General features: G+C 34.6%; 4 protein-coding genes across 10 annotated transcripts in view; 3 read left to right on the forward strand and 1 right to left on the reverse strand.

Annotated features, from left to right (window-relative positions):
* The first annotated feature begins 5908 nt into the window (after positions 1–5908).
* LOC105224397 (epidermal retinol dehydrogenase 2) lies at positions 5909–13946 on the forward strand. 6 transcript variants are annotated; one of them, XM_011202469.4, is made up of 6 exons: positions 5909–6065; positions 9115–9258; positions 12596–12749; positions 12851–13005; positions 13070–13430; positions 13499–13946. In XM_011202469.4, exons 2-6 carry the CDS (start codon positions 9236–9238, stop codon positions 13757–13759), a joined length of 954 nt encoding a protein of 317 aa, XP_011200771.2. In that variant the 5' UTR covers positions 5909–6065; positions 9115–9235; the 3' UTR covers positions 13760–13946. The 6 variants fall into 6 exon arrangements, with proteins under 6 accessions (XP_011200771.2, XP_019845153.2, XP_029405314.2 ...); XM_019989594.3 differs by lacking the exon at positions 5909–6065 and adding an exon at positions 6169–6205; XM_029549454.2 differs by lacking the exon at positions 5909–6065 and adding an exon at positions 8602–9017.
* Positions 13947–14278: 332 nt separating this feature from the next.
* LOC105224396 (rab3 GTPase-activating protein regulatory subunit) lies at positions 14279–19231 on the forward strand. The gene is made up of 9 exons (XM_011202468.4): positions 14279–14487; positions 14588–14894; positions 14954–15879; positions 16037–16901; positions 16971–17187; positions 17248–17375; positions 17438–18572; positions 18633–18830; positions 18899–19231. Exons 1-9 carry the CDS (start codon positions 14412–14414, stop codon positions 19073–19075), a joined length of 4029 nt encoding a protein of 1342 aa, XP_011200770.2. The 5' UTR covers positions 14279–14411; the 3' UTR covers positions 19076–19231.
* A 42-nt stretch (positions 19232–19273) lies between these two features.
* LOC105224389 (WD repeat-containing protein on Y chromosome) lies at positions 19274–25730 on the reverse strand. The gene is made up of 10 exons (XM_011202456.3): positions 25010–25730; positions 24615–24943; positions 24359–24553; positions 23581–24293; positions 23228–23465; positions 22889–23156; positions 22619–22817; positions 21453–21653; positions 21172–21343; positions 19274–19693 (listed from the first exon to the last, which is right to left on the reverse strand). The coding sequence occupies exons 1-10, from the start codon at positions 25728–25730 to the stop codon at positions 19337–19339; spliced, it is 3393 nt and encodes a 1130-aa protein (XP_011200758.2). The 3' UTR covers positions 19274–19336.
* Positions 20143–25783, forward strand: part of LOC105224395 (protein quick-to-court) — a 48370-nt gene continuing 42729 nt past the window's right edge. Inside the window, exons 1-2 of one of the 2 annotated variants that reach the window (XM_049461611.1) lie at positions 20143–20211; positions 20555–20769. The gene's annotated coding sequence lies outside the window, so the exon portion shown is untranslated. Of the gene's footprint in view, positions 20212–20554; positions 20770–25783 lie in introns of those variants that run through there. The other variant, XM_049461610.1, reaches the window with a different exon arrangement.

Raw genomic sequence — 25783 nt, forward strand, 5'->3', positions numbered from 1 at the left:
TGTAACCTGTATGTGTGTAAGTCCTTCCGCTAACAGTGTTTCGTTTTGGCTGTCTTAAGTACATAGAAATAACTTTTTTTGTTGTGGATTTTTCCAAAAATATTATGTGGTTGGCTGCTTGGTGGATAAGGAAGGCACGTAGCTGGCATAACGCAGGCGGCCTACTTAGGTCGTTATTAGGCCGATTTTGCTCCCGGATGGTAACCAAATTAAGCCTTATTCATCACCACATCCGGCCAATATTCCTTAAGTCTGAGTATTGGGAGTCGTGGAATATATTTCGTCTCATTTGGCTGAAGTCGTTACATGGGTTTCCTTGGGTAAAAAACAACCTTTTCAAAATTTTTTTTCTCATATAAAAAATTTTATATTTTAAACATGCACTTTTAATAAAAAAATTCCGAAATTTTTGAAAAAAAAAAATATTTTAAACTCGGCTATTGTGACGCCGTTTTCGATGACCCCTCGGAATTCCACGTATAAAGTGAAAAAATACACTTAGAACTTAAACGAAGAAAAAAACTGAAAATTGAATTTTTGGCAGACGTTTTTACAAAATAATTAAAATTTCTGTGAAAATTTCCCCACACTTTTTTCAAATAGTTGGAATCGAAAAAAGATCCTTCGTCGTAAAATTTCATGAAGATCGATGAAGATAAAGTTAAGTAGTTCTCCAGAAATCTTTCCAACCGACTTCAAAAAAAACAGTTTCGAGAAAAATTCAAATTCTCAAGAGTGTATCTCCGAAACTATTACTGGGATCAACTTGAAAATTTAGGACACTATTCTAGAAGTGTGTTAGAATTTAAATAGGAAAATAAAAAATCAACTTTTTGAAACCCGTATACCCATATAAACCCTGAAGGCTGTGCATTCATATAGATAATGTGCCAGCCTCTCATCATCCTCCGCGCATACTCTGTATCTCGTTGAATTCACTTTCACAATTTTCTGAAGGTGGGATTTTAAGGATAGGCGCACTGTGATTACCATACACAATATTACTTCTGAGCCTTTGCTGAGGTAGTTTTCATTGCACCCGTAAACCCCAGCAAGCAGACTCGTTGCACTTGTTTCAGGTTTTTAATATGGCATTTTCTCGATAATGTCATACAACATTTATTTTAGGGTAAAATTACATACATACGTTATATATATATTGGGTTGTCAAAAAAGTCTTGCGGTATTTTTATTAAATCAATTCGTGTGGCACCCATACTCGAGCTTCTTAGTGACTCCAAGCTTCTTCAAATGGTTTATAACAGTTTGATGACTACTATGCCGGTCTCTTTCGATCAATTCAGCGATTTTATCGCAATTTTCGACGACAGGCCTTCAGGAGCGTGGCGCATCTTCGACCACCTCTATACTAGAAGGAAAACGTTGAAACCATCGTTGTGCGGTGTATCGGGTCCATAAACTGCACAAATTTTGTTGGCGGCTTGAGTTGCATTTTTTGCCTTTATCGTAGTAGTACTGTAAAATATGACGTATTTTCTCTTTTTGCGACGTTATAACTCACGAACGACTTAACACGTTGGCTGCCACGTCGCACGTTTTCATGCGACGCCTAAATGTTACCCTGAGGCCACGTCGCACATTTCGTGCGACACTTAAATGTCGCGACACTTAAATGTTGGGCCACGTCACACATTTTCGTACATTTTAATATGGAATTTTACATAGAATTTGGATTCTCTGGCCTGCAGTGAACATTTTGGTGTATTTCCCATGGCCGCTGTGTATTTTTAACAAGAAATAATAATAATAATAATAAGAAAAAAAAAAGAACAAAAATAAGTTGTTGGCCTCAGGTGAACATTATTGGTAAATGACATTGGCACTGAACGATCAAAATTCTAAAAAGGCTTTGGCAGCCAACGTGTTAAAAGAAACGACAATCAATCAAACACGCGCGCGAAATGAGCTTTCCAAAAAGGTATAGCATGACCCGATGCACAGCATAGTAGCAGCCGAAGCATCGGTCAAGAGCTGGGCACGAGTCATCAACAATTCATTTCAATTTCAATAAAAAAATTCAATAAAAATACCACAAGGCTTTTTTGACAACCCAATATATACATACATAGTATGTACATATATACTATATAAAAAAATATTAATAATTTTATCTAATTTAAACAAATAATATTATAATTTCTACTTTAAAAAATATTTGGAGTAAAGATTAAATTTAAAATAAAATTGTTAATGCCAATTTCAGAAAGAAGAATTTAAAAATTAATTACTACAAAAGAAAAATTTTAATTCAAAAAAATTATAAAATGTTTTTAGTTAAAAAAAATGGTGTCGGAAATAGGAAAAAATATTTTTTTCAAATCAGAAGCTGGAAAGAAAAAGCATAAAAAGAGAAAGATTTATATTTTTATCTATTCTGTATTTATTTTATGACATTGAAATGTATTTTTCGCCATACTGCTTTTATTACATTTCGAAACACTGTGTGTAATTGCTTAGTATCTATTTGTGTGCTTAATCAGTGCATCAACTAAATATCCTAATAATTTCTTTGTTTCACGCACACATGCTGCATATAATGTTTGCTATGCTGACGAGTATTAAACTAACAAAGAATTGTGTTTACACATACTACATATGTGCACAATGTAATAATACAATGAATAAAATATACAATATAAACATTGTCATAGACAAAATCAATTTACCTTTTTACTCCAAATAGATTTCCTTGTTGAATTAGTTTACAAAATTTGGATGGTTCTTCTTCTAACTAAATCAGTTTACATATGTACATGTGTGCTAATGGTTGGTCTGTTAATTTTTTTTATATAATGTGTATTAGAAATTGTACTAGAAAATTTCTAAAGACTTTGGGAAATAAAATGCTTCGATCACTACTTGGCATTGAAAATATTCATAAGCAAATCAACAATTTCCCAAATTTTTATTTCTCCATTTATTTTGATGTAGATAATAAATAAGCGTAAAACATTTTTAACAGTTATTATTGTTAAACTAATGATTGCATGTACCTTAATAACATACATACGCATCCACAACACAGAAAAATATGAATGTCTAAATAAATTACTTGAGATAGGCGGTTAAACACATGTATGCCCCTGAAGTGCGCTTTAAAAAGCGTTGTTGGTGGTTGTGATTAATGGGAATCCATGAAACCAAGTTCGCAGCAATAAATATTTGTACTTACCTATCAGTTTCATGGTAAAGTCTTAGCTTTATTTCTAAAACGAAGCCGTAGACCTAGCCGCGGCCAGCATTTGAAACAGTTGATCTTCAAAAATTAAATGCCAAAGAATGTTCTTTCGAACAATAATAAACAGTTTCCATTAAATTTGAAGTTTCTTTGTTTTTTTCTTTAAAAAAGTAGAGAACCTCGAAATGGATCACCCTAAATATGTGCAAAAAAATTGCATACATTCCTTTCCACACCTGCATTTCTTTACTTGCTTTCGCCTCATTTATATGTACAATATATTTTACGCGCTTATTCGCATTCAGAAGCATAACAAAATTAGCACTTCAGTACATACATATGTACATATTTACGCACCGGTTCCTTAATCAAGCGCATGTGCTATGCTAACTTCAGCATAAGCTCGCTGCATTCTTCTGCCAAGCTAACCTTGAAAAGCGCAAAAGTTGTCGCGATAAGCAACAGTTCAGTAAACAGGAAATGTGAAGGGACTACAAAGGAGTTAAAAACCTTAAACAACGTGCACATCTATACATAAAAAAAATAAATAAAAATAAAGTCTACAAATTAAAAATACTGAAATGATCACAAAGTAATGATAATATTTATATAGTCATGGCATAGCCCAGTGAACAAAATGAACGTGGTACGAATGTAAATAAAACTTTATTAAAAAAAAATTATCTGAAGAATTTATTGGGGGTTTCTAAATTATAAATGTTATCAGTATTTGGCGTTAAGGACCGATTTCTTATTGCATTCTTTAGTTAAGAATTTTCCCGTAAATCAAATTTCAGAAAAAAATATTGTTATGGGTTATGTTGCGTTACTTTTGAAAATATTCTGTGCCCAACCTCGTGAAGATAATAAACATATCTGTCACATAAGGGGTTAAAGAGGTTTTCCTCGCATTTTTATAACATTTTTTCTCAAATAAAAAACGAAATTTTTTATTAGAAGTTTTTAACTAACAAAAAAATTTCTGAAATTTTTGGAAAAAAATATTTTACCCCTCGGAAAAAAGATACGCCCGCGTTGGGAGGATAACTCCTTACAGGATCATCTAAAGTGAAAAAATACGTGTTTTAGTTAAAACCTTAACTTAGAACTTGGACTAAGGAAAAAAACTGAAAATTGAATTTTTGGCAGACATTTTTACAAAAAAATTAAAATTTCGCGACATTTTTTTCAAATAGTTGTAATCGAAAGAAAATCCAAGTCTTTAAGAAGTGTATCTCAAAGACGAATGTAAAATTTCAAAAAGATCGGTTGAGTAGCTCTGGAGAAATCTTGTCAACCGACTTCAAAAACACAGTTTCGAGAAAAACGCGTTTAAAGACGGGCACTTTGCCTAGCAAGCCTCGAGCGCACAAGTTCTCGAGGCTGTGTCTCCGAAACTATTACTCGGATCAACTTGAAAATTTATGACAATATTCATGAGGTGTTGTAGATAATAATAAACCAATAAAAAAATCGACTTTTTGAAAGCCGTAAACCCATTTAACCGTTTAAGAATCGCTTTAAATAAATTTCAGACAAAAATATTGTTAAAGGTTATGAGGCGTCATCACGCTGATAATTTACATACATATATGTATTTATAGTAGATTTTATAGGGTCTCCGCCGTTTTCTTCTGGGTGTTACAAATTCCGTAGCAAACTTAATAAACCCTGTTCAGGTTACAAAAATTGATTTACTGGGTAGTGTGTTTGGTATGAAATATAAGATACGAACATGTTTATTGCGTCAAATACATACATACATATATACTAACATATGTACATAACGCAAATTGCATGCTGTTGCCATTACTTTACTGTTTATGCCGAGAACACTGGTCTTGTTTCTGTTGAAAAGAGACACTAATTGGAGTTGGTCAGCGTTGACGTTGGGCAAGGTCAGTGTAAAGCGCTGAATTTATTAAAAGGAAAAGAAAATATTTACGTGCATGTGCACGCACAGTGAACATATGTACATACTAGTAAGAGTTGTTTTTTTTTTATTTTTGTTTTTTGTTTTGTCGTGTCTAAGAAAGATCAAATAGTGTCAATTGAAGAAGTCAACAAAAGTGCGAAATGGATTGTCGATACGAACTTTATGTGCTTGCAGCAATGTGTGTACGCGTACTTGTAGTATATATGTACATATGTATATATGTATGTAATTTTTTATTAGTTTAATAGATATTCTCCAACAATTAGTTTGAAGGCATGTTTTTGCAAAAATGTTTGAATTAAAATTTATACAAAGGCGACTTAAATTAAACTTTTTTTGTTTATCTTAAGTAATATAATATATTCGGTAGTCGAAAAAGTCTTTTCGTATGTTGTCAACAGCATAAAATTAAATTCGGAGAAGTTGAAAAAAGTTACAGCTGTTCAAAAATGAGTGAACATAAAGAAGAAATTCACTATATTTTGAAATTTTTGTATAAAAAAGGAAAGAATGCCTTACAAACATACATAAATACATATTCAAGAAAATAATTTCAAAATTAAAAGCGCGCTCAACACATTCCAACTAGGAGGCGCATCTGGTTGGCGGCAACTGCACTTGTCGGCTTTGTAATGGTCACAGAGCAGCTTTTTGATGTTGTCACTGCAAATGTAAGCCAATATGTAGAAATTGAGCAAAAATGCGCAAAAAGCTTGTATTATGCGATGCTTGCCAAAAGCCCGGCACTCAGGCCGCAGTTAAGCCAGCGGCCAACAGCGCAGCACCAAACAGTTTGCATCGAACGGCGGCCGATGCAAGTTCAGTTTCCAACTTTAAACCGATAAGAAAAGTACACAAACAGACTGCCGGCTACGCGGACAATTTAATATTCTGAACCAACAAAGACTTTGTGCTGTGCGCAGAATTTGAGTGAGGACAAGCCTTTGCATATTTAAAGTCTCAATAAAAACAGGAAAATATAACTAAAATAAATACAACAGTGATTTATAGCATTTGTTTTTGCGGTACAGTTGTTGTGAACAAGAAGCAGCATTAAAAAATAAGAAATTGTGAACGAAATTTAAGCGTAAATATTTTTTTTTATTGTTTTTGTATACTTTCAAACGAATTTATACTTTCCTACATTTTCGTATATAAAAGTATATATGAATGTATACACGTACATTAGCCTGCATTGTGGCGTCTGCTCGACTGTCTGCCTGTGGCTTCGTTACCCATTGGGGAAACCAGTAAAAGGCCCACATTCGCTGCAACAAATCCACCAAATCGGCACTTCCACTTCCGCATTTTCATGCAGCGTGCACAAGCATGCACAGACACACAAATACATACTATGTGCTTGCAAATGCTCGTATAGAAATACAGATTTTTATTCACAAACTGTAAACATTGTTGCTGTGCATACTTACTGCTGTGTGCTACTGTTGCAACAAGTTTAATGTTGCACATAATGTCAACAACATAGCAATTACGATTGCTTAAATGTAATGTAACGGCGTTTGAAGACAGTTTTCCATATATGAGGCAGTACAAATAGCGATTTGGGTTTTTGTAAATATTTATTTTGACTTAATTCTAATTTTTTTCGAAGTAACTGCGAAAGTTATCTACGACGTTTACCGTTAAATTTGCAATTATTTCGAAAATAATAATTTTTTCGGAATTTTGCTAATTATTTATTTCTGCAATCAAATATTTTTTAGTAATTTTCTTATTTTTTTCCCAAAATATTAAAAAGTACTGCTCTTAGGTATTTTTGAAAGAATTTTTGTTCGTAGAGTTTTCCGTAATGTCAAGTTTTAACTTTTTGTAGACCTCCAGCTTGAAAGTGCTTAAAGAAATCTCAATTTAAGTGCTGCTATGCTCAAATTTGTTCTCGTGTGGGATATAACTCAGTGCGTCTTGAATAGAATTTTCAAATTCTGAAAAAAATCTGAGGGTGTTTGGCCTTCTTACAAATTTCTGAGGGTATTTACAGAAAACAATAAAAAACCTCGGTTGCACTGTAGAGTTTTTTCATACAAGTACTTTAGTGTGATCGGTCAGTTTATATGGCAGCTATATGCTATAGTGGTTCGATTTAAGCAATATATACGCAAATTGCAGTGTTACCTTGGACAATAATTCATGCCAAATTTCGTCAAGATATCTCGTCAAATGAAAAGGTTTTCCATACAGGAACTTTAATTCGATCGATCAGTTTATATGGCAGCTATATACTATACTGATCCGATTTGAACGATATATCTGCAGTTTGTACCGTTTCCCTGAATAATCATCCATGACAAATTTCGTAAGGATATCTTGTGAAATAAAAGGGTTTTCCATACAAAGACTTGAGCTCGATCGATTAGTTTATATGGCAGCTATATGCTATAGTGGTTCGATTTAAGCAATATATGCGCAGATTGCAGTGTTACCTTGGACAATAATCCATGCCAAATTTCGTCAAGATATCTCGTCAAATGAAAAGGTTTTCCTTACAAGTACTTTAATGTGATTAGTTTATAGGTCAGTTTATATGACAGCTATATGCTATAGGGCTCCGATATCAACGGTTCCGAAAAATGAGCGGCTTCTGGGAGAGAAAAGCGCATATGTATAATTCCAAATCGATATCTCAAAAACTGAGGTACTTATTCGGGTATATACAGACAAATGGGCGTGATTTAATTAACCCAACTTGTCGCTGATCATTCATAGGTATATTTTTTAGGGTCTCCGACGTCTCCATCTGGGTATTTCAAGTATACCCCACAGACCGCTTAGTACATCAATCGCATATTTTTCCCTCAGAATTGTTAAATAGTGTAATTACTAGTCTGCTAGATCTTTCAAGGCATATTAATTTTGCCACGACAATTATAACACCGAGAAGGAAACGTCGAAGACTATATAAAATTTATCTATAAATGATCAAATTACCAATTGGAGTTTAAAAAAATGTCCATCAAGTACTGCTAGTTTTGTCATTTTAGTAAATGGTCTTAATTTGACCCCTACATCCTTTCACTAGTACATTTTTACTATCATTTTCGGTTTTAGTAAACCAAAAATAGCAAGAAACAGCCTCTAACAACAGAGGCGTAAATTAACTGTTAACTAGTGTTTCGCCAAGTCAATACCAAACCATTAAACGGTGCATTTGTGAATTATTTCAGTTTTATTTTGTTTACACACACTAAACTAGTTCTTACCATAAACACGTTAATAGAACTTAAGCTAAAAGCACATAAGCTTCTTGAGCCGCTAACCACTTTTCTAACCTTTTTCACAAGAATCCACAACAAATATTGAACAATTAACATGCCGCATGGGCAAAGAGTTGCAATAACACACAGCAATTATTTGCAACACATCCAGGCATGCAATTATCGTGTCGGCATATCCAGTTGTTGCGTTAGCACCAACGACAGTTGACTTACCCCTCCCTCTGCTGTTATCGCTGCCAAAGCAAGAGGCGCGCCACTGGACACTATGCAATGGAGTAGCGGAAAATTATTGCTGACTACGTTGCAACGCAAAAATTTCGACGGATTTGCGCATGTCTAGCCAACGCGTTTGCCGCTCACCGCGACGCACAAAATCGGATGCACAAGTGAGGTGGTGACGGCGGTGGTGATTTGCGCAAACCGCAGTCTAAGCATTCGCATTTCATTTTTGCAACATTTAGCGTTGCATTAGAGCATAATCGCATACAGTTTTGCAATTGCAACATGCAGTAATCGCCAACCGGTCTGACGGACCAGTTTCGTTCGATTAGTTCTCTGTCTGGCGACTTGTGCAAACGAAAGTGAATGTGCTGACGGCTAAAAGCTACGTTTCGCCGGCTGGAAAAAACATAAACAAACTTTGCTAGCGGTAGTGTTTGTTGTAAATATTCACCTGTTTTTATTGTGTGTGTGTATTTGTATGTTAGTGTATGCATATGTGTTTAAACATATTTACGTATTTGTAGATTCAGTTAGCTTAGGCGTGGACAAAGCCGCAAGAAACCATACAAACGTTAATCACGTGTGACTGCGCACCTTCGCAAGCCCCCTTATATTGTGCGGAATAAAAAATAAAAAACTTGCAACATGATTGAACGCGAAGTCATACAGTAAGTATGTAAATATGAGCAAAGTATTTTGCAATTTAATCGATTATCGTTGAATGTATAACATTATAATAAATATATTTTTTGGTATTTGTATGTATGTTACATATTCAAAATTAACGGTAAACACGTTCCACCAATTCTTTTTTAAAGCATTACATAGTTTTTTTTTAGTACTTGAGCCTTATTGGATGAAATAAAATATGATATAATTAAATTAAATTATTCAAACTTATTGAAATATAATCAAACAAAAAAATAACTATTGCTATTTATTTTTTTTTTATAAAGGCATTAATTTTTTCTTTTTTTTCTTTTTTTTGAAATTAAATTTATATTCTAAAAATCGAAACTAAAAATGTTTAATCCCAAAATCGGAATATAAAATTTAAAAACTAATTTTTTAATCACAAAATCGGAGTTAGAATTGAACTTTTTAAACTGAAAATAGGAAATAAAAATTGAAAATTTAATCTTTTAATTTGAAATCAAAATTAAAAAATAAAATTTTTATATATAATTGGAATAGAAATTGGAAATTTAATTTTTTAATCACAAAGTCCGAATTAAATAATGGAAATTTAATTTTTTAATCACAAAGTCGGAATTAGAAATTTAATTTATTAATAACAAATTCGGAATTAAAAATTGGAAATTTATTTCTTTAATTCCAAAATCGGAATTGGAAATTGAAAATACATTTTTTAATAAGAAAATCGGAATTAAAATTGGAAAATTATTTTTTTAATAACAAAGTCTAATTAAAAATCGGAAATGTAATTTTTAATCACAAAGCCGGAATTAAAAATTATAAATTTAAATTTTTAATCACAAAATTGGCATTAGAAATTGGAAATTTATTTTTTTAATCTCAAAGTTGGAATTAAAAATTAGAAATTTAATTTTGGAACCACAAAGTCGGAATTAAAAATTATAAATTTAAATTTTTAATCACAAAATCGGCATTGAAAATTTAATTTTTTAAATCTAAATTGAAAACTGATAAAATATTTATTTATTTCAAAAATTAGAAAATAAAGAAATTATTTTTCAATTGAAAAAAAAGGTATAAAACGGAAAGATTAACATTTTTCTAACTGAAAAACTATAATTAAAAGTAATTAAATGTAAATAAAACAAAAAGTTTAAACTATTTTGAAATCTTATTAAAAATATTCTAACCTTTTACAATAATATCTACAATATTTTAAGACATTTCTTATTAAATTTAGTCAATTATTTTTTAAAAAGTGTTTTAACAAGTATTTCTAGGATTCTTTGGATTATTTTTTTTATTAATTTCTGTAGTTAGTATTGAATTTAAGTTTTTTAATTTATGGTTCGATTTTCGGGATTTAAATTATTGGAATTATTTTTTATTTATAAATAAAATTTGTTGTACTAACTATTTGAAAATTATTTTTAAATAAGATACTAGTTAAATTACTCTTCTCAGTTTAATAATATGATATATTCACATTTTATATATGTATACCTCTATACATTTATGCATGTACTTGTATGTAAAGCTCTTATTATAATACTTGTTTCAATGTTAACGGCAAACTAAAAATATACATTTCCAAACTTCTTTTATTTTTCACTCAAAAATATTAATAAATAACAAATAAATACCTAATTTTTATGTACTTTGGCATTATTTCATTGCTTCACCAATTTTTTTTAGTTTATTATATAAAGAAAACCTCTATCTTTGTTCTTCGTATTTAAGTATTAAAGTTTTGTCAAAACAATCCCTGCCAAATCCGCTAGCTATAAAGAATTTTATGAATCAACAGTCTTGCCACAAATGCTTTTTATTTTGATCGAAATCGCAATCTTGCAATCTTTTGAAAATTACTTCTCAAGTAATTTTTGGAAACATTATGCAACTGCTAGCTCTTTAATATCAAAACTGCACATCAGAAACTTAAAGTGCATTTTCATAATACAACATCTTTTATGATCGCAGCAAATAGCAATAAAAATGTACCGGCTTACGACTACGGCACTACATAAGCAAATGCTTTGTATGCTAAGTAAATATGCACAAACTACTACTACCAATTTATTTAATTGAAATTACTATCACGTTTCGGTTACATTTACTAGGGTTAAGCATATATACAAACAAGCAAACATTTGTTTTGCATTACCATAAACCAAAGTAGCGCTCATATTGAATATGTTCCAAAAACGTAGCTTGAACTTGAGAATATTATCTTTCCACTTAGCCAAGCACTTAACACACTTTCGATTTCCACGCTAAACACCGCCTACATTGCGACATTCGCAATTTTCCGCCGGTTTGGCATACAAATTCACTAATTAAATTGACAAATTTTGCATTACATTTGTGCATGAAATGTAATAAAACATAAAAAATAGTCATTGCTTCACATTTGCGTGTGGTTATTAGGTTAATTGATTTTTAAACCATTAAATTAATATATTTTTTTTAAACTCATGCAAATTTTTATATTTTCCATTAAACACTAATTGCACTTGTTGCCACATTATCTCCACAATCATATGATATTTGTTTGTGTGCGAGCCTGCCACTGCTGTCAAAACACTTCCATCCTTTACTTTGTGCTCTATACATAATGGCGTTGCTTTTGTTTACGTTTCGATAACACATTTGCCGCCTTCTTGCCGGCAACAAGTGCCAGATTTGAGTAGTGAGAGGAGGTGCGTGTGGATAAACAAACACACATATTTATGTATATAAAAGATATTGCTGCTTTGTGTGCTTTTATTGCGGCCAACAATAGTGTGACATGCAAACTAGTCGGCACAGGCTATAATAATGACCGACAATTACAAAAAGTGCTTAATCCATACGTTAACGACATTTTTTGTTTTATTTAATATTGTTTTTTCTTTATATCAGAGTTTGAAATTAGCTTAATTTGTTCAGTTTTATTTTTTTGAATGATCGTCGCTGACTTTTGCGAACAACGGCATGTTTATTTACATTTCATTCAAAACGAACGAGTTTTATTCGTTATTATATGAACTAGTTTTACCATGTTTTCCGAATGTCAAGATATTGAATCAAAATCAAGTGCGGGTTTCAAATTCTTAATAATTTTTTTTTTTAATTATTAAATTACTAATAAATTATGTATATTTCAATCGGGGTCAGCAAGGCGTATGAGAAACTATAATGTCGAAGAAGAAAAAAGTCGAAAACAGAAAGCAACACGCAAGTAAATATGTACTTACATCTATAAGCGCACGCATCATTGAAATATTTAAGTTTTAAGATGATTTGTATACAATAGAATATAATAAAAATAATCTTGTAATTAAAATTTGAATAAATTCTCTTTTTCAGCACAAATAAAACATCAAAACGCATAATGGACATCATGCAGGATATAAGTGAATTCTTTGTGGTGTTTGTAAAAATACTCTTAGAGTTATTGCATAGTCTTTTTGAAAAGTTTATGACAAAAAAGCTGAAGGATATTAGCGGTGAAATTATATTGGTGAGTATTTGTCAGTAAATTATTAAATGTTTAATTTTATAAACAAAATTTCCGTAAAAGTAAGCAGAAAATCATATTTAAATTTTAAATAAACTCTTTAGATAACAGGGGCTGGACATGGTATTGGACGCGAATTGGCGCTACATTATACGGCATGGGGTAGTGTTGTTGTCTGTGTCGATATAAATGAGAAGAACAATGAAGAGACTTTGAAGAAAGCTCAAAGACTTATGCAAAATTCTGTTTACGCTTACACGTACGTAAACTGCTGATAAAATATATAAATAATTTTACTGTAAATAAAAATTATTTTCTTATAGTTGCGATGTTGCGAATCGTGATGCCGTTTTGAAGCTAGCCGCCAAAGTTGAGGCTGAAGTTGGGCGTATCTCTGTGTTGGTAAACAATGTCGGAATCATGCCGACACATCCGCTGGAGCAACATACTGCTGAAGAGATAAGACGCGTATTCGATATAAATGTCTTATCACATTTCTGGACACTTGAAGCATTCCTGCCGCAAATGAAGCAACAGGGACGTGGTCATATCATATGTATTTCCTCGATTGCCGGAGTTGTAGGGCTAACAAATTTGGTGCCATATTGTGCAACTAAGTACGCTGTGCGTGGCATGATGGAGGCGTTGCATGAGGAAATACGCGAGGGACCTTACAAAGACTTTGTATATCTTAAAACTGTTATGCATATTATCCAATTAGTATTTATAAGTAATTATCTATTTTTTAATAGATAAAACTGACAGTTGTTTACCCCTACATGACCAACACTGGTCTCTGCAAACGGCCAAAAGTGAAGTTTCCTTCAATGCTTGGCCTACTGGATCCTAAGGAGGTGGCCAAACATATTGTGGAAGCACACCGTTCAAATGTTAATGAAACTACAATACCTGGTAGCTTGCTCCATGTCAATAATTGGTGTCGTTTGTTGCCTTTGCGTTGTGGTCTTTTACTTAAGGATTATATAGATAGTGGTGTTGAATCAGATTTGTGAAATTGCTTTACCTGCAAGCTAAGCTAACTTCAATGTTTTTATTCTAATTGGTTTTGTATTATAGTGTGTGGTTTTTGTTTTGTAAGTATGTATTTTATAAAGAACAATTAAATAAAATTGATGTTCGGTTATATGTGAATTAAAAACAAATAACGAGCAGATTGAATAAAAAGTTGTTAAAACAATAGCAGCACTTTTTCGTTTATTTTTTTGAATAAAAATGAAGAATTTTTTGATATCAGATATAATATCAGCTGTTTTACACAGGCTTGGAAAAGCTTCCATTTTTAGAAACATTTTCCAAATTATATTTTCAGAATTGTAATAAATACTTATCATAACAACTTATTACTGAAAAATTGTATTTCAGGTATTATTTTTATTAAATAATAATATTTCTTAAATGTAACGTAATTATGACAAATTAAATGTTTTTCTTCGCTATTTTTTACTGTGTATCTAAGTCACCCTGCATTTTCTACCATAGCAACTCTGTCATTGTTGTCAAATCCCATCAGCTGTAAGTAGACAACAAAACAAATACGATACAAAGATATAAAGTTCAATAAAATTGTGTATATTTATCAACTCTTTGTTAGTTAAAAACATAAATTAATTTTGAACCTAAAGTTTATGCCGTGTAACTGCGAATATGTCATGCGAAGTCAAAACGTTTGGCGAAATCCGTGATTTCCATAAAGTACAAGAATACTTCGGATTGAGTCATGGTAAGAGCGTCGCCTCTATCGAATTCCCAAATACACACATTTAATTAAAAAGTAAAACAAAAATTTATAACAAATTGTATATGTTTAACAACATTTTCAGACGAAAATTGGTTAAATGCCATCAATTTTGCAATTTCACCAACGGGTGAGCTCATCGCTTTGGGACAGGGTGAAAAATTAGCATTACTCTCATCCCAATGGGATAATAAAAGTCAAGTTAGTACTTATGTACTGAGTTGGTGTGGTGAGCTCGATGATCCCAATCAAATTATTACATCGCTACTGTGCCTGCCTATATATGGCAAGGGTGTTAGCGCAGGCGCCGAATGGACTTGTATTGCAATTGGACTTAATTCGGGCATGGTGTTATTTTATACCGACGCTGGCATAAAAATATTTTCACAATGGTATAATAGTATATTTTACAATATATGTAGTAAAATTTATATTTTCTATTGTTACGCAGTTATAATGAAGATCCTGTTCTCTGCATTAAAGCGTACAGTCCGCCTCGACATTCCGAAGCCGATTCTTTCTTATACATAACATACAATGAATGTATGTGTATTATTAAAGGCGCCGATATGCTACCACTTTTAGTTAATATGCGTCTGAATTTCAATCGCACATATGGACGCAACGCAGCAATTGACACTTCGGGACTACCCGCCGCCGACTTGTTGCAGTTTCAAAAATTTAAATTTTCTGGCCAAAACGGTGCAATTATTAACGATGCCGCACTCACAGGTTCACGTTACGTTACAATGTATGATCATATCATTGAACAGGCGGTTGGTGTTGGTTGTTATGCCAAAGTGAATACAACACCTGTTCAACATTCGATGGTGGTAGGTGTGGGTGCTGAACCTTATTTAGGTTTTTACTATGCAGAAGAAGGATATCGAACCACAACGCTAGGTGAAGTAGCCAAGGGAGTCCTAGACTTAACGTATCGAAGTGTTTGGGGTAAACTATTTGGCCAGCCAGAGAAGCCGACTGACTCGTCAGCTACGCATGCGCAAGAGTCGATGATGCGTACGCGTTGCCGGTTTCATGATGGCAAACGTGATGGCTACACTATTGCATTGGCGCCGAATGGACAGCTTGCTGCGGTAACCGACAACTTGGATCGCGTTGTGCTGGTCGATCTGCGACGTGGTGTATTGTTGCGCGTTTGGAAGGGTTATCGCGATGCGCAATGTGCCTTTGTACCAGTTAAAGAACGTTCATTGAAAGGAGTAAAAACACAACATCGAAAGGCACTTTTTCTAGTTATTTATGCTCCACGTTTAGGTTGTTTAGAGATTTGGGCATTGCAAAACGGTCCAAAGGTGGCAGCCTTCACGGTCACAAAGAGCGGACAATTAGCATATAATACGCATGGCCTGATGGGTGAGTAAATATATCAAATAAGAAATTAAATTATATGGGAAATTTTGTTATAAAATCATTTTATATTTTTTTTATAATTGTTTATTTAATTTTATTTTTATTTTATCTTTTTTTTATAAAATATTTTATTTTTTATTTTAATTTTTTTTTATTTCAGGTGTCACTCCCGGTTTAAAGGTAAAATCATCTACACCGAATTATTGCCTGTTCCTAGACCCCAGCGACGGTAGCGTAAAAGAGGTGCAGATACCATTTCATTTCGCCTTAAGTGAGACAAACTCTAAAACCTCACGAGACATACATTTGTTCCGGCGTCTAAAGAATCTCTTGCGTAATTTGGATAGTACTGCCAATATCGAGGAAATTGTCAAAATATCAGCTGAATTTCAAACAATTGAAGTACGCCAGCAATGTTTGGACATGTTGAAGAAGAATAAGCAGTTAAAACCGCAAATATTTCATAAAATTATAAGCGCATTCGCCGACACATTGCTGTCGGAAGTCACCGATGACGACCAAAGTGAAGCGAATGCAGAACATGAAAATTTTAAAACCATAGTTCTCAACTACCAACGGCTCGCAGAGTTTTATGTAACCATGAAGCGTCCAACTGAGGTTGAATTTGATGATTACTTAGATCTGGACGACTGCGATTTGGTGACCATCAATCAAATCATATTGCTGCTTGGCGACAAATATGCAGAATTGAGCCCCAACGAAAACAAAGCTGGCGCACAACTCAGCGGGAAAGTCACATTCCAGGAGCAGTGTCAAGAAGATGGCGACTTTGTTGACTTTTTGAGCATATTTAAAGTAGATGCTAATGATAAGCTAACGTTATTGCGTGAAAAAATCGATAGCTTTGGTTACATCAGTGGGCAGCTTTTTAAAGAGTTCTTCGCATGCGGCCTTTGCTTCGAGGAGCTGAAGGCGGCAACTGTTAAAGCAAAGATACCCGCCGAAGATTTGCTGATATTAGCGCTACACTTTTGGATGGATAAACCGTTTCGTTACCAGAACTGGTATTATTCTAATATATAAATATGGTAATACGCCTTCCAATTCGCCAAAAAAAACTTTTCTCTTTTCAGTGATGAAGTTATTGCGGATATGTCACGTTTGGCAGCCATGATAAAGGCGATTTGCGAGGTTGCTGGTGATCGGGTAAACGACTATGCTTATAATGAAATTTCCCAATGGTGGCAGGATATACGCGAAATACTCTTGGATTGTCCAAAATCATTTGGTTTACTAGCCGCAATCGTTTGCAAGTCAGTTGCAGCCAAACTACGTCGCGGATACAGAGAGGTACGCCAAAAAGTATTTCGACACTTTCTATATAGATAATCACTTTTTTCCATTCCTTAGGGCTCCTGTGACGAAGGTTCACAGACAGAAGAGGAAGACAAGTGGGAGCAAATCTCACACGATCAAGCACAATGGGGTTTACTCATAGGCAAATTGGAAGACATCTCAATACTAGGCGCCACAGTGGAGTAAGTAGTCAAATATTATTTTTTTTTTTACAAAATAAGTAAAGCGCTTGCGTTTCCCAAAGGCATCCAATTCAATGTAGCGAACCCGTTATGCCTGAACTGCCTTATGAACCGCCAGATTGCAGCTTGAAATACATTGTCAACGGCGGCAAAGGTATCGTCACTGATCTTACTGCCAAATGGTTAATTAATTCACGTATACATCCAATGAAAATTGTGCCAACCGAATTGAAAGTAGAGGAACCCATTGCACAAGAAAGCTCTCCCACGCCGACAAATAAAGAAGTGACACCAGACAATGCAGCTGCGACACCAACTGACAGCGGCGATGTTGATCAATGCTTAGCCAGCAATGAGAATGCTGAGGATACTGCCGCCGATCCAGTGCTTACGAAGTTATTGCTCTTACGTGAACACTTTCCATTCAGTTTGGAGCCCGGCATGCTACTCAGTCTTATGTCGTGGCACTATATGGTGCATTGGAGCAAAAATCTGCCGCTTTTGGAGTATATGCGTGCATCACTCGCTTGCCTGAGCCAATTCAAGCCGGAAGATTATGCGCTCAAGCATGGCATCTGTTGTATGCTTTGGAATGCCGCACTGAAATATCCACTGCAATCGACAATGAAGCTGATACAAAAGGCGGGTCGCTTGCCAAAAGATAAAATGTGCCAACAAGACATTGAAATGTCAGCGGCTTTGGTACCCAATTTCCTCGAATTATGTTTACAATTTTTGGAACATTTCATTAGCTCACTGGAACACGACAGTCGTGAATTGAAATTCGAGGAATCGTTAACCGAAGGTCCGCTGCCCTTACAGTACCTGGCATTGCAACAACACAATGCCATTGAGGAATTACTACATTTGCATTATGAGCTTTGCGCTGTCCTGCACCTAATTGCCTCGCTGCAGTTAAAAATGCCTAAACCCATAACGAACGTATTCGATGCCATGGCAAATAAAGCATTCTTCACCGATATTAACAAGGAATTGCCCTATGAACTGCCAGAAGCAGATTTGGTATTGCAACAACAACGTGAGCATTTCCTATGCAAGGCTATAAGTGCCTCAATGGATTTGATACGCGAAGACCTGGAACAGCTGTACACACAAGAGCACATGGAGTTCATGGCGAAGATTATGGGCTTGGCTGAACGTTGGAAATTGAAGAAGACAGCGCTTATACGTCAGCAGGTAAGTAAATAAAAAACACAAAAAGGAAAACAACAATAACACATTTTTTATTTATTTTAGGCGGTGGAAATGTACGCGCATTCTTACGATGCGCAAGGTGAAGTGCTTTTGAAACAGTTACGAGACGATGAACATGTTCCGCGCTTGCTGCTTGAGGTGGCTGGTAAACGCTTAAATTTAGTAGCAAACAGATCACGTGATGCTTACTTGAAAATAGCTTCGGTGGGTCAACAGCTTCTGCATTACCTCGATAGACTGGTATGTACAAATATATTTATTTATCTTCATACATATCCATATATGAAATTTCCCCCAAATATTAATAGCGTGAGACACCCAGCGGCACCGTTCAAATATCTGCCTCCGAAGCCAGCGAAATAAATATAATTGACTTGTCGAAACTGGTGACGCATTGCTTCGATTTACTCTCACAGCGAGAACCAACTAAATATGTACATATTGCCGGTCAAATGTTTGATGCCTGTTCTATATTGCAAGATTAGTTAATTATATAAGTCTATCGAGTTATATAAACAATGCACAATTATTTTATTCTGTAAGGTTTTAGTCGTGTAGGTTTTAAGTTATATACGATTATGTGTCATGTAATTAGTTAAATATATTTTTTTTTGTTTATTTTATAAAATAATAAAAATAGATCGTACGCAAAGAAAGTTGTTTAAAATTTTATAAAATATCTGAAAAAAAAAACATTTCTTATTTGCGCCGCTCATCATCTGTATATTTCCATGTAAACACAATGTTCACGAATCTCGTTTCTTTTGTCCTGGTCGTTCCTTCTTGTTTGGATCGTAAAATTCCATATAGTCTTCATTGTTTATGCGACGTATGGCCGGCGGTGTGGGTGGACGCTCAATATCATCCGCTTCGTGTATGCGCAAATGTGAAAATACCGGTATATACGAAAGCGATGTATCCAAATCGATGCGTTGCTCTGTAGCGCTTTTGCCGGGCAAAGCGAAATATTTGCCAAGTATTGGTTCCCTCAGTGGTTTGCCATACATACGCGCAGTGGCCTCTGCTTCGACAGCTTCCTCATCCTCGGCACCTTTGGGATCGTAACGTACAGGTCGTTTGTCTTCTTGTACGCCAGAGATTACCTTTGGGCGATAAATATTTTAATTAAAGTAAAATCGTCAGTTATTAAGTAAATATAATAGTTATAAAATTATTGATTGCACCAAATAATGTCTGTTTGCACTTTCGACATTATTATTATTTACATAATTTACGTATATATTGTTTAAATGAATGTTTAATTTTGATCTGCGGAGAGCCGCTCACTTAAATTTTGATTGTATTTAAATTTCTTAACGTTTGTACGAAGGCTTCAAAACTGTTTTGTTTTGTTTTTGCGTGACATACATATAAACAGCATTTACATTTTCCGTTTCCCCTCTCTAAATTTCAAATTTGTCTCTAATTCATTGCTTAAGATTAATTTCTTGACAGCTTTCATAAACACCACCCTGTAGCTGTTGACTTGCGTTTCCGTACAGCTAACGGGATTTAACGAATGTCAAACAACGCGCCAGTATTTGTAATTAATTGTCCGTAAACGTGTGTGGAAATTAATTCTTACAAATTGTTCGCAAAATGTGTAATTTGTCCAGTGAATGTAAATAAAATATGTTCTAATCGCTCGCTAAATGTTTAAACATTATCACAGAATGTGCATAAGCAAGAAAAAGCCTAATTGAAAAAGTGCGATGGTAAATATCTCATGGCTGCTACGTGCAGTGAAAATGTTTTTGAGCAAAATGCATCGTCAAATATAAATAGCAAAGTGTAGTGTATAGTGTAATTGAAAGTCAATTTGAGTTAAGAAATCATTAAAAATGTATTTAATGTATATATATTTATAAGAAGTGTAAATGAAAAATTTGTGTAAAAGTAAATCCAAGCCACTGCAATTCTAATAAGCCGTAAGCATACATGTGTATATGTACATATGTAAGCAGCCATCAAGAGGCTGCCATTTGTGAATAAGAGAGTGAGTGCAGTGTTTCAAAAAATGTATGTGAAATAAATTATTATTTTAAGTGAATGTTTCAATGAAGTGTATTTAAGTATTCAAACGTGAATATTAATGTAACAACCACGCAAATGCTCTTATAAATTCAACAACGTGAAATAAAAGTTTGGCAAACGGTTGAAAACGAATTAATTTAAATTGGTAAGTTATTGTTGTTATTAATTTATTAGGTTATATATTATTTAGACATCATATTTTAGAAATTTTTAATTCTGAACGTTTAAAAAAGATAATAAAAAACATAATTGTGAATTGAAATGCTCTTTAGGCAAGAGCATATGGAAACTCTTATCTTTAGGCTTAATTTTCTATACCGATAGTCTCCAAGTCTATTATTGGGTATTTTATACAAATCTACCTGGCTTTTAATTTGCAGATTTTGCAATAAAAACTTTATTTAATTAAGTGAAATTTTAACGCGCTTAAATTTTAAGTAGACACCTTTTTAGATAAATGCCATCAGTTTTCGGTACACTATTTTAAATTGTTTTCTTATTCTTTTCAAAAAAAACGTTGCACTTCTTTTTTACTTAATATTATTACCTTCATCGTGGTAGAGCTTGCCACCTTCTTAATATCAGGCGGCATACGATAACGTTGATCCTCCTCCACAGATTCAAAAGGTGATAACTTAAGCCAAGGTAGCGGTGTACCCAAAGTACCAAGATAGCGACCGCCTAGAGACCAAAGGCGACAAGAACAGTCGTGACTGCCGCTGTTTAGGAAGATCAATGAAATATTGTAGAAAATAGAGAAATCAGTATGTAACAAAAAAAAAAAAAAACTATATAAAACTAAAATAAATTCGAGGAAACAGCACTTACGTTAATAATATTTTTGGTGTATTTATATAGACTATCGAATTGACCGCTTTGATATGCGCTTTATAAGAGCTCAACAGCATTGGCTCTGGCTGGTTTCTAACTATGCGCTTTGAGCGTGTTAAAAAGCGTTCCTTGCGCAAAAATATGAATTGCAAGCGAAGTAGTGGCATACAAACGTGCTGCTTCTCGCGCTCCGGTATGCTGGTAAAGCCAAGTCATGCAATGTAAACAGAAAATTGCTCAGTAAGAATAATAAGTTTCTTATTTGGTATGTGGGTGATGCAACAGGTAACGGCAATTTATATGGCATGCCACATGCGACAAGTCAAAGTTCAGTTATGCCTACTTATAATAACCAAATCATAAACCACAAAAGTCGTTAAAACGTCAACAGTTGTTTACATGTGTCTTACATTTTGACATGATAGTTGTAAGAATATGGTTGCAAGTCTGCATCTCTATTATAAGCACGCACACATGCACATATGTTTGTTTCAAGGAAAAAATTTGAATATTACATTTATTTACTGGTACGCCCGTACGCCATTTACTAAATTCCTTCAGTGCTGAACTAACTTCTTGTTAAATGAAACACGCAAACCAAAGTTTACCAAATGATATGCAATTTACTTCTATAAATGTTCCTATTTATGCATACATATGTATGTACACACATTTTGTGGCCCACATTTTGCTCTTTGATTGCTTGTCTTGTTGACTCCCACGAAAGTTTGTTTAAGTAGTTATTTCTTGTATGCGGCAATTCTAAAATATTGTCATAAATTGATTTTTTCCCGATGTGCATGTGTATGTAAATATTGCATTTATATAAGTAAAATAAGTTATTGTAAGCATATCATGTCTAGTTACTCTATTCATCTATTTCGTAATTGCTATCCGTATCACTCAAATTTCTAGACGTCCTCTTGATTGTGACTGTAATCTGCTAAGGGGTTTTGTAGAATTTGAGAAAGTTATCATTCTTCTTCTAAAAATTCTTTCTTACGGTGATATATGTATATAGTATATAGCATGATGACAATATACATACATATGTATATATGTATTTAGATATGTGATTCAAAGAGGAAGTGATATCTCAAAAATATGTACCTATGCATAGAGTTCAAACCTAAGTTAATAAAAGAAAGAGACACTTCGCTTACCAATAGTTGAGAACATGCCAAATCTTTATATAACCAAACGCCGTGCCCGTAAATAGATAACGGTTCTTCCGATCTGTTGCCATTGTTAGAACACAGTCTCCAGTGCGATGACTCGAATTGAACTCTTTGAGATAACCGCCGCGCTGATGATGCGAATACACCTGAATTACACCGGTGTCGAGGGCGACGAAAATGCTACCTAAAATTTAAAAGCACACACAAACATACACATACGACCATTAAAGTTTTTTCTACGTTCTACAAACGCACCGTGTTCCTTTGTCATTGGACGTGTCTGTAGAAAGAGCACTGCCTGCACGGAAACGGGTCTGGTAGAACGCAACGACACTGTATATGCCAATTCATCACGAATATCAGCATCGGAAAAGGTGCGCTCAAATGAAGTGGGTCTCTTGTTCAATTGCGTTTCGATCTTCAGTATGTTATCCGATATGGATTTGCGCACGTAACGCGAAATGCTCAGATGTTGTGAGACGCGCCTACCGGATCCATCAGCCTCGGAATCTCTGTGTTTCAGCTAATCATAGATTTGCGAAAAAAATTGCTTTTAAATATATTTAAAAAAAATGGGATTGCTTCACGTTGTACCTCGATGAATCGCGAAGGATCTGCTACGCTATATCTGCGGTATGGTTGACCGGTTTCAAGCTTCCAAAATATTAATTCGCCGGAGTAAGTGGCGGTTACGACACCCTCACCTAACTTTACATCGGCACAAGTGATATCGTCATTATGGAATTTCGTCCATTTCTTTGGATCACCATATTCTCGCCCTTCAACATCGTTAAATTCCGTAACTTGTTGATCCCATCCAACTGCTAATATCCTATTGAATATATTAATATGATTTTAACGAAGATCATATGGAAGGTGGTTTATCTTGTCTTCTCCACCTCTAGTGTTCAATGCTTTGCTTTAAGAGTTAGGTTTTTTTTACTCACCTCTCAACGACCCAAATTACGGCCGTGACTTCATGCTCTGGTTTTATGCTCATATTACGCATGCAGACTGCGTTATTGTAATTCCATATTTTCAAGGAACCATCACGGGCGCCGGTCAGTAGAAATTGCTCCAAGGGATCAAAACATGCTGCCGTAATTTCAATGTCAATCGTTTCGCCATATTCCATTTTCGTATGACAGCTCTTCATAATAATTTTACGACGTCCGGTCCATGGATCCCACACTATTATGTAACTATCCAAGCCACAAGTGACCACATTGCGAAATAGTCCATTATAAAGGACTACGGAGACGGGTGCGGCGTGTGTATTACCATCGGTGAGGTCAACACGAATGCGTGCGCAACATTTTATACTGATCAGCTTACGACCACCAACGAGCAGATCACGTGACAACGGATGATACAAATAACTCAAATCGGTTTCAGAAGCCAAAATGCGTACCAAATCGCCAAAGGTCTGCAGTAATGTGTACTCGGTCATGTGCCAGATTTTTATAATTTTATGATAATCGACGCTATAAATTTTCTTCTCCTCGGCTTGCACGAAGATATAAACAATGCCGCCGTTATGACCGGTCAGGATACCAGATGGCTTACTTGAAATGTACACATCCCAGACACGCACAAAGGTATCAGGTCCACCGGTGACTACGATGTTATTTTTTTCAGCGACAAAAAATGTTGAAACGCCCTAAATGATTACGGTACGTTATCACAGAGCAATATGTCTAATGTTAAAAGAAGGCATATACTAACCATTGGTATGCGGAAGTAGGTTTTGTCTTCGCCGGAAGCTATAATTAAACCCGGACAGCGTGCACGATACTTCTTCGCATTGCGATATTCGGCAGCCACGAGCAGTGAATTCATGCGAATCGAAAAGTAGAGATGCTGTATAAGCTCACTGTGGATATTTGGATATTCACGAACGCTCATTAAAGGTAGTTTACCCTATTTGGCGAAACAAGGGACATAAATTTATATATGTATGCACTCGGAAAACAGAACTCACTTTAAGAACGTCGGACCAGAAGAGCTCAATGAGTGCGGCGCCGGGTTTACTCTGAAATGGGCCACGTAGAAATGGTGTGAATTCCAGAATTCTTACATTTCCACCGAAATCTCCGAGCACCAATCGCGAATTAGTCTTCCCTTTCGGATGAAAACTGTAGGACATGCAGCAGACAGCAAACGGTAAACTCCGAATCACAATGCGCAGAGTAAAGGTAGAGGCTACTGTTTCGTGAAAACGTAGTTCACGTTCAGTGGAAGAGGTACAAACGATACTGACGTCGGAGAGCGCTTGTACTTGGAGTATCCATGTAGCCATTTTGAGATTGACTTGAAAATTATAAAATGAAATATCGTATTTTTTCGATAAACATTCTTACGCTTTAGCAAACTTACTACTATGGGAGACGCCTGTACGTAGCGGTTCAAGCAAATTGGACCAAAAACGTACTTGTCCCTCACGGCTGGCTGTTATCCACATGCCACACGCCTCAGGGGAATCTTCCAACGCTCCATTGAGTTGCTTGCCAATATCTTCCTCATCAACATCATCGGACTGCACGCGCAATAAACTTATGGAACAAATTGGTGAACGATGTTCTGACTTTTTAACTATTGGTGCTGTCGATATTGGTAAAATAAGTGCTTCTTTCTGAGTGCTGGGGTCGTCTTCTTGAAAGCCAAATATCAAATATGAAATGAGTTCATTCCAATCGCACAGAAAGTCACGATTCTGGTTGATTTTCAGGAATAGACGGTTATATTCGATGTCAGTGAATTTTATATTGAGATTGTCAAAAACTTCTCGCAGTTCTTTTAGGTTAAGCTTTTGTAATGGATGAGAGAGAAACTTGTGCCTTATATATTCGATATCTTCCGCTTTAAGCCATTCATGTAGACGCTCTGGACGTTCAATACTAATGGAATGACCAGTTGAAACTGTTTGATAGTCGATTTCTTCGTCAACGAGCGAGTCATTTCTGCTAGACATTATGAAAATATATTTTTCTCCTAATTTTTTTCTTTTCTTTTGTTTGCTTTCCGATAAAATATTGTCTACCCAGCACAGAAGGAAATATATTTTAAAGAAAATATTTTTTATGAAATAAATTTCCATTACCACTCAATTCTCTACTTGAGCAATTTTTGTTGAGTACAGTAAGATTTCAA

Source organism: Bactrocera dorsalis, chromosome 1 (assembly GCF_023373825.1).
Source record: "Bactrocera dorsalis isolate Fly_Bdor chromosome 1, ASM2337382v1, whole genome shotgun sequence".
NCBI lineage: Eukaryota > Metazoa > Arthropoda > Insecta > Diptera > Tephritidae > Bactrocera > Bactrocera dorsalis.

Bases quoted from the DNA above. Each gene is read 5' to 3' on its own strand.
- LOC105224397 (XM_019989593.3), top strand. From the start codon at position 12,412: ATGAGAAACTATAATGTCGAAGAAGAAAAAAGTCGAAAACAGAAAGCA. The intron at 12,750-12,850 runs GTGAGTATTTGT...TAAACTCTTTAG, and splicing joins TTAGCGGTGAAATTATATTG to ATAACAGGGGCTGGACATGG. The intron at 13,431-13,498 runs GTATATCTTAAA...ATTTTTTAATAG, and splicing joins AGGGACCTTACAAAGACTTT to ATAAAACTGACAGTTGTTTA.
- LOC105224396 (XM_011202468.4), top strand. From the start codon at position 14,412: ATGTCATGCGAAGTCAAAACGTTTGGCGAAATCCGTGATTTCCATAAA. The intron at 16,902-16,970 runs GTATTATTCTAA...TTCTCTTTTCAG, and splicing joins CCGTTTCGTTACCAGAACTG to TGATGAAGTTATTGCGGATA. The intron at 18,831-18,898 runs GTATGTACAAAT...AAATATTAATAG, and splicing joins TGCATTACCTCGATAGACTG to CGTGAGACACCCAGCGGCAC.
- LOC105224389 (XM_011202456.3), bottom strand. From the start codon at position 25,730: ATGGAAATTTATTTCATAAAAAATATTTTCTTTAAAATATATTTCCTT. The intron at 24,944-25,009 runs GTAAGTTTGCTA...ATAATTTTCAAG, and splicing joins TACAGGCGTCTCCCATAGTA to TCAATCTCAAAATGGCTACA. The intron at 19,694-21,171 runs GTAATAATATTA...TATCGCCCAAAG, and splicing joins CAAGCTCTACCACGATGAAG to GTAATCTCTGGCGTACAAGA.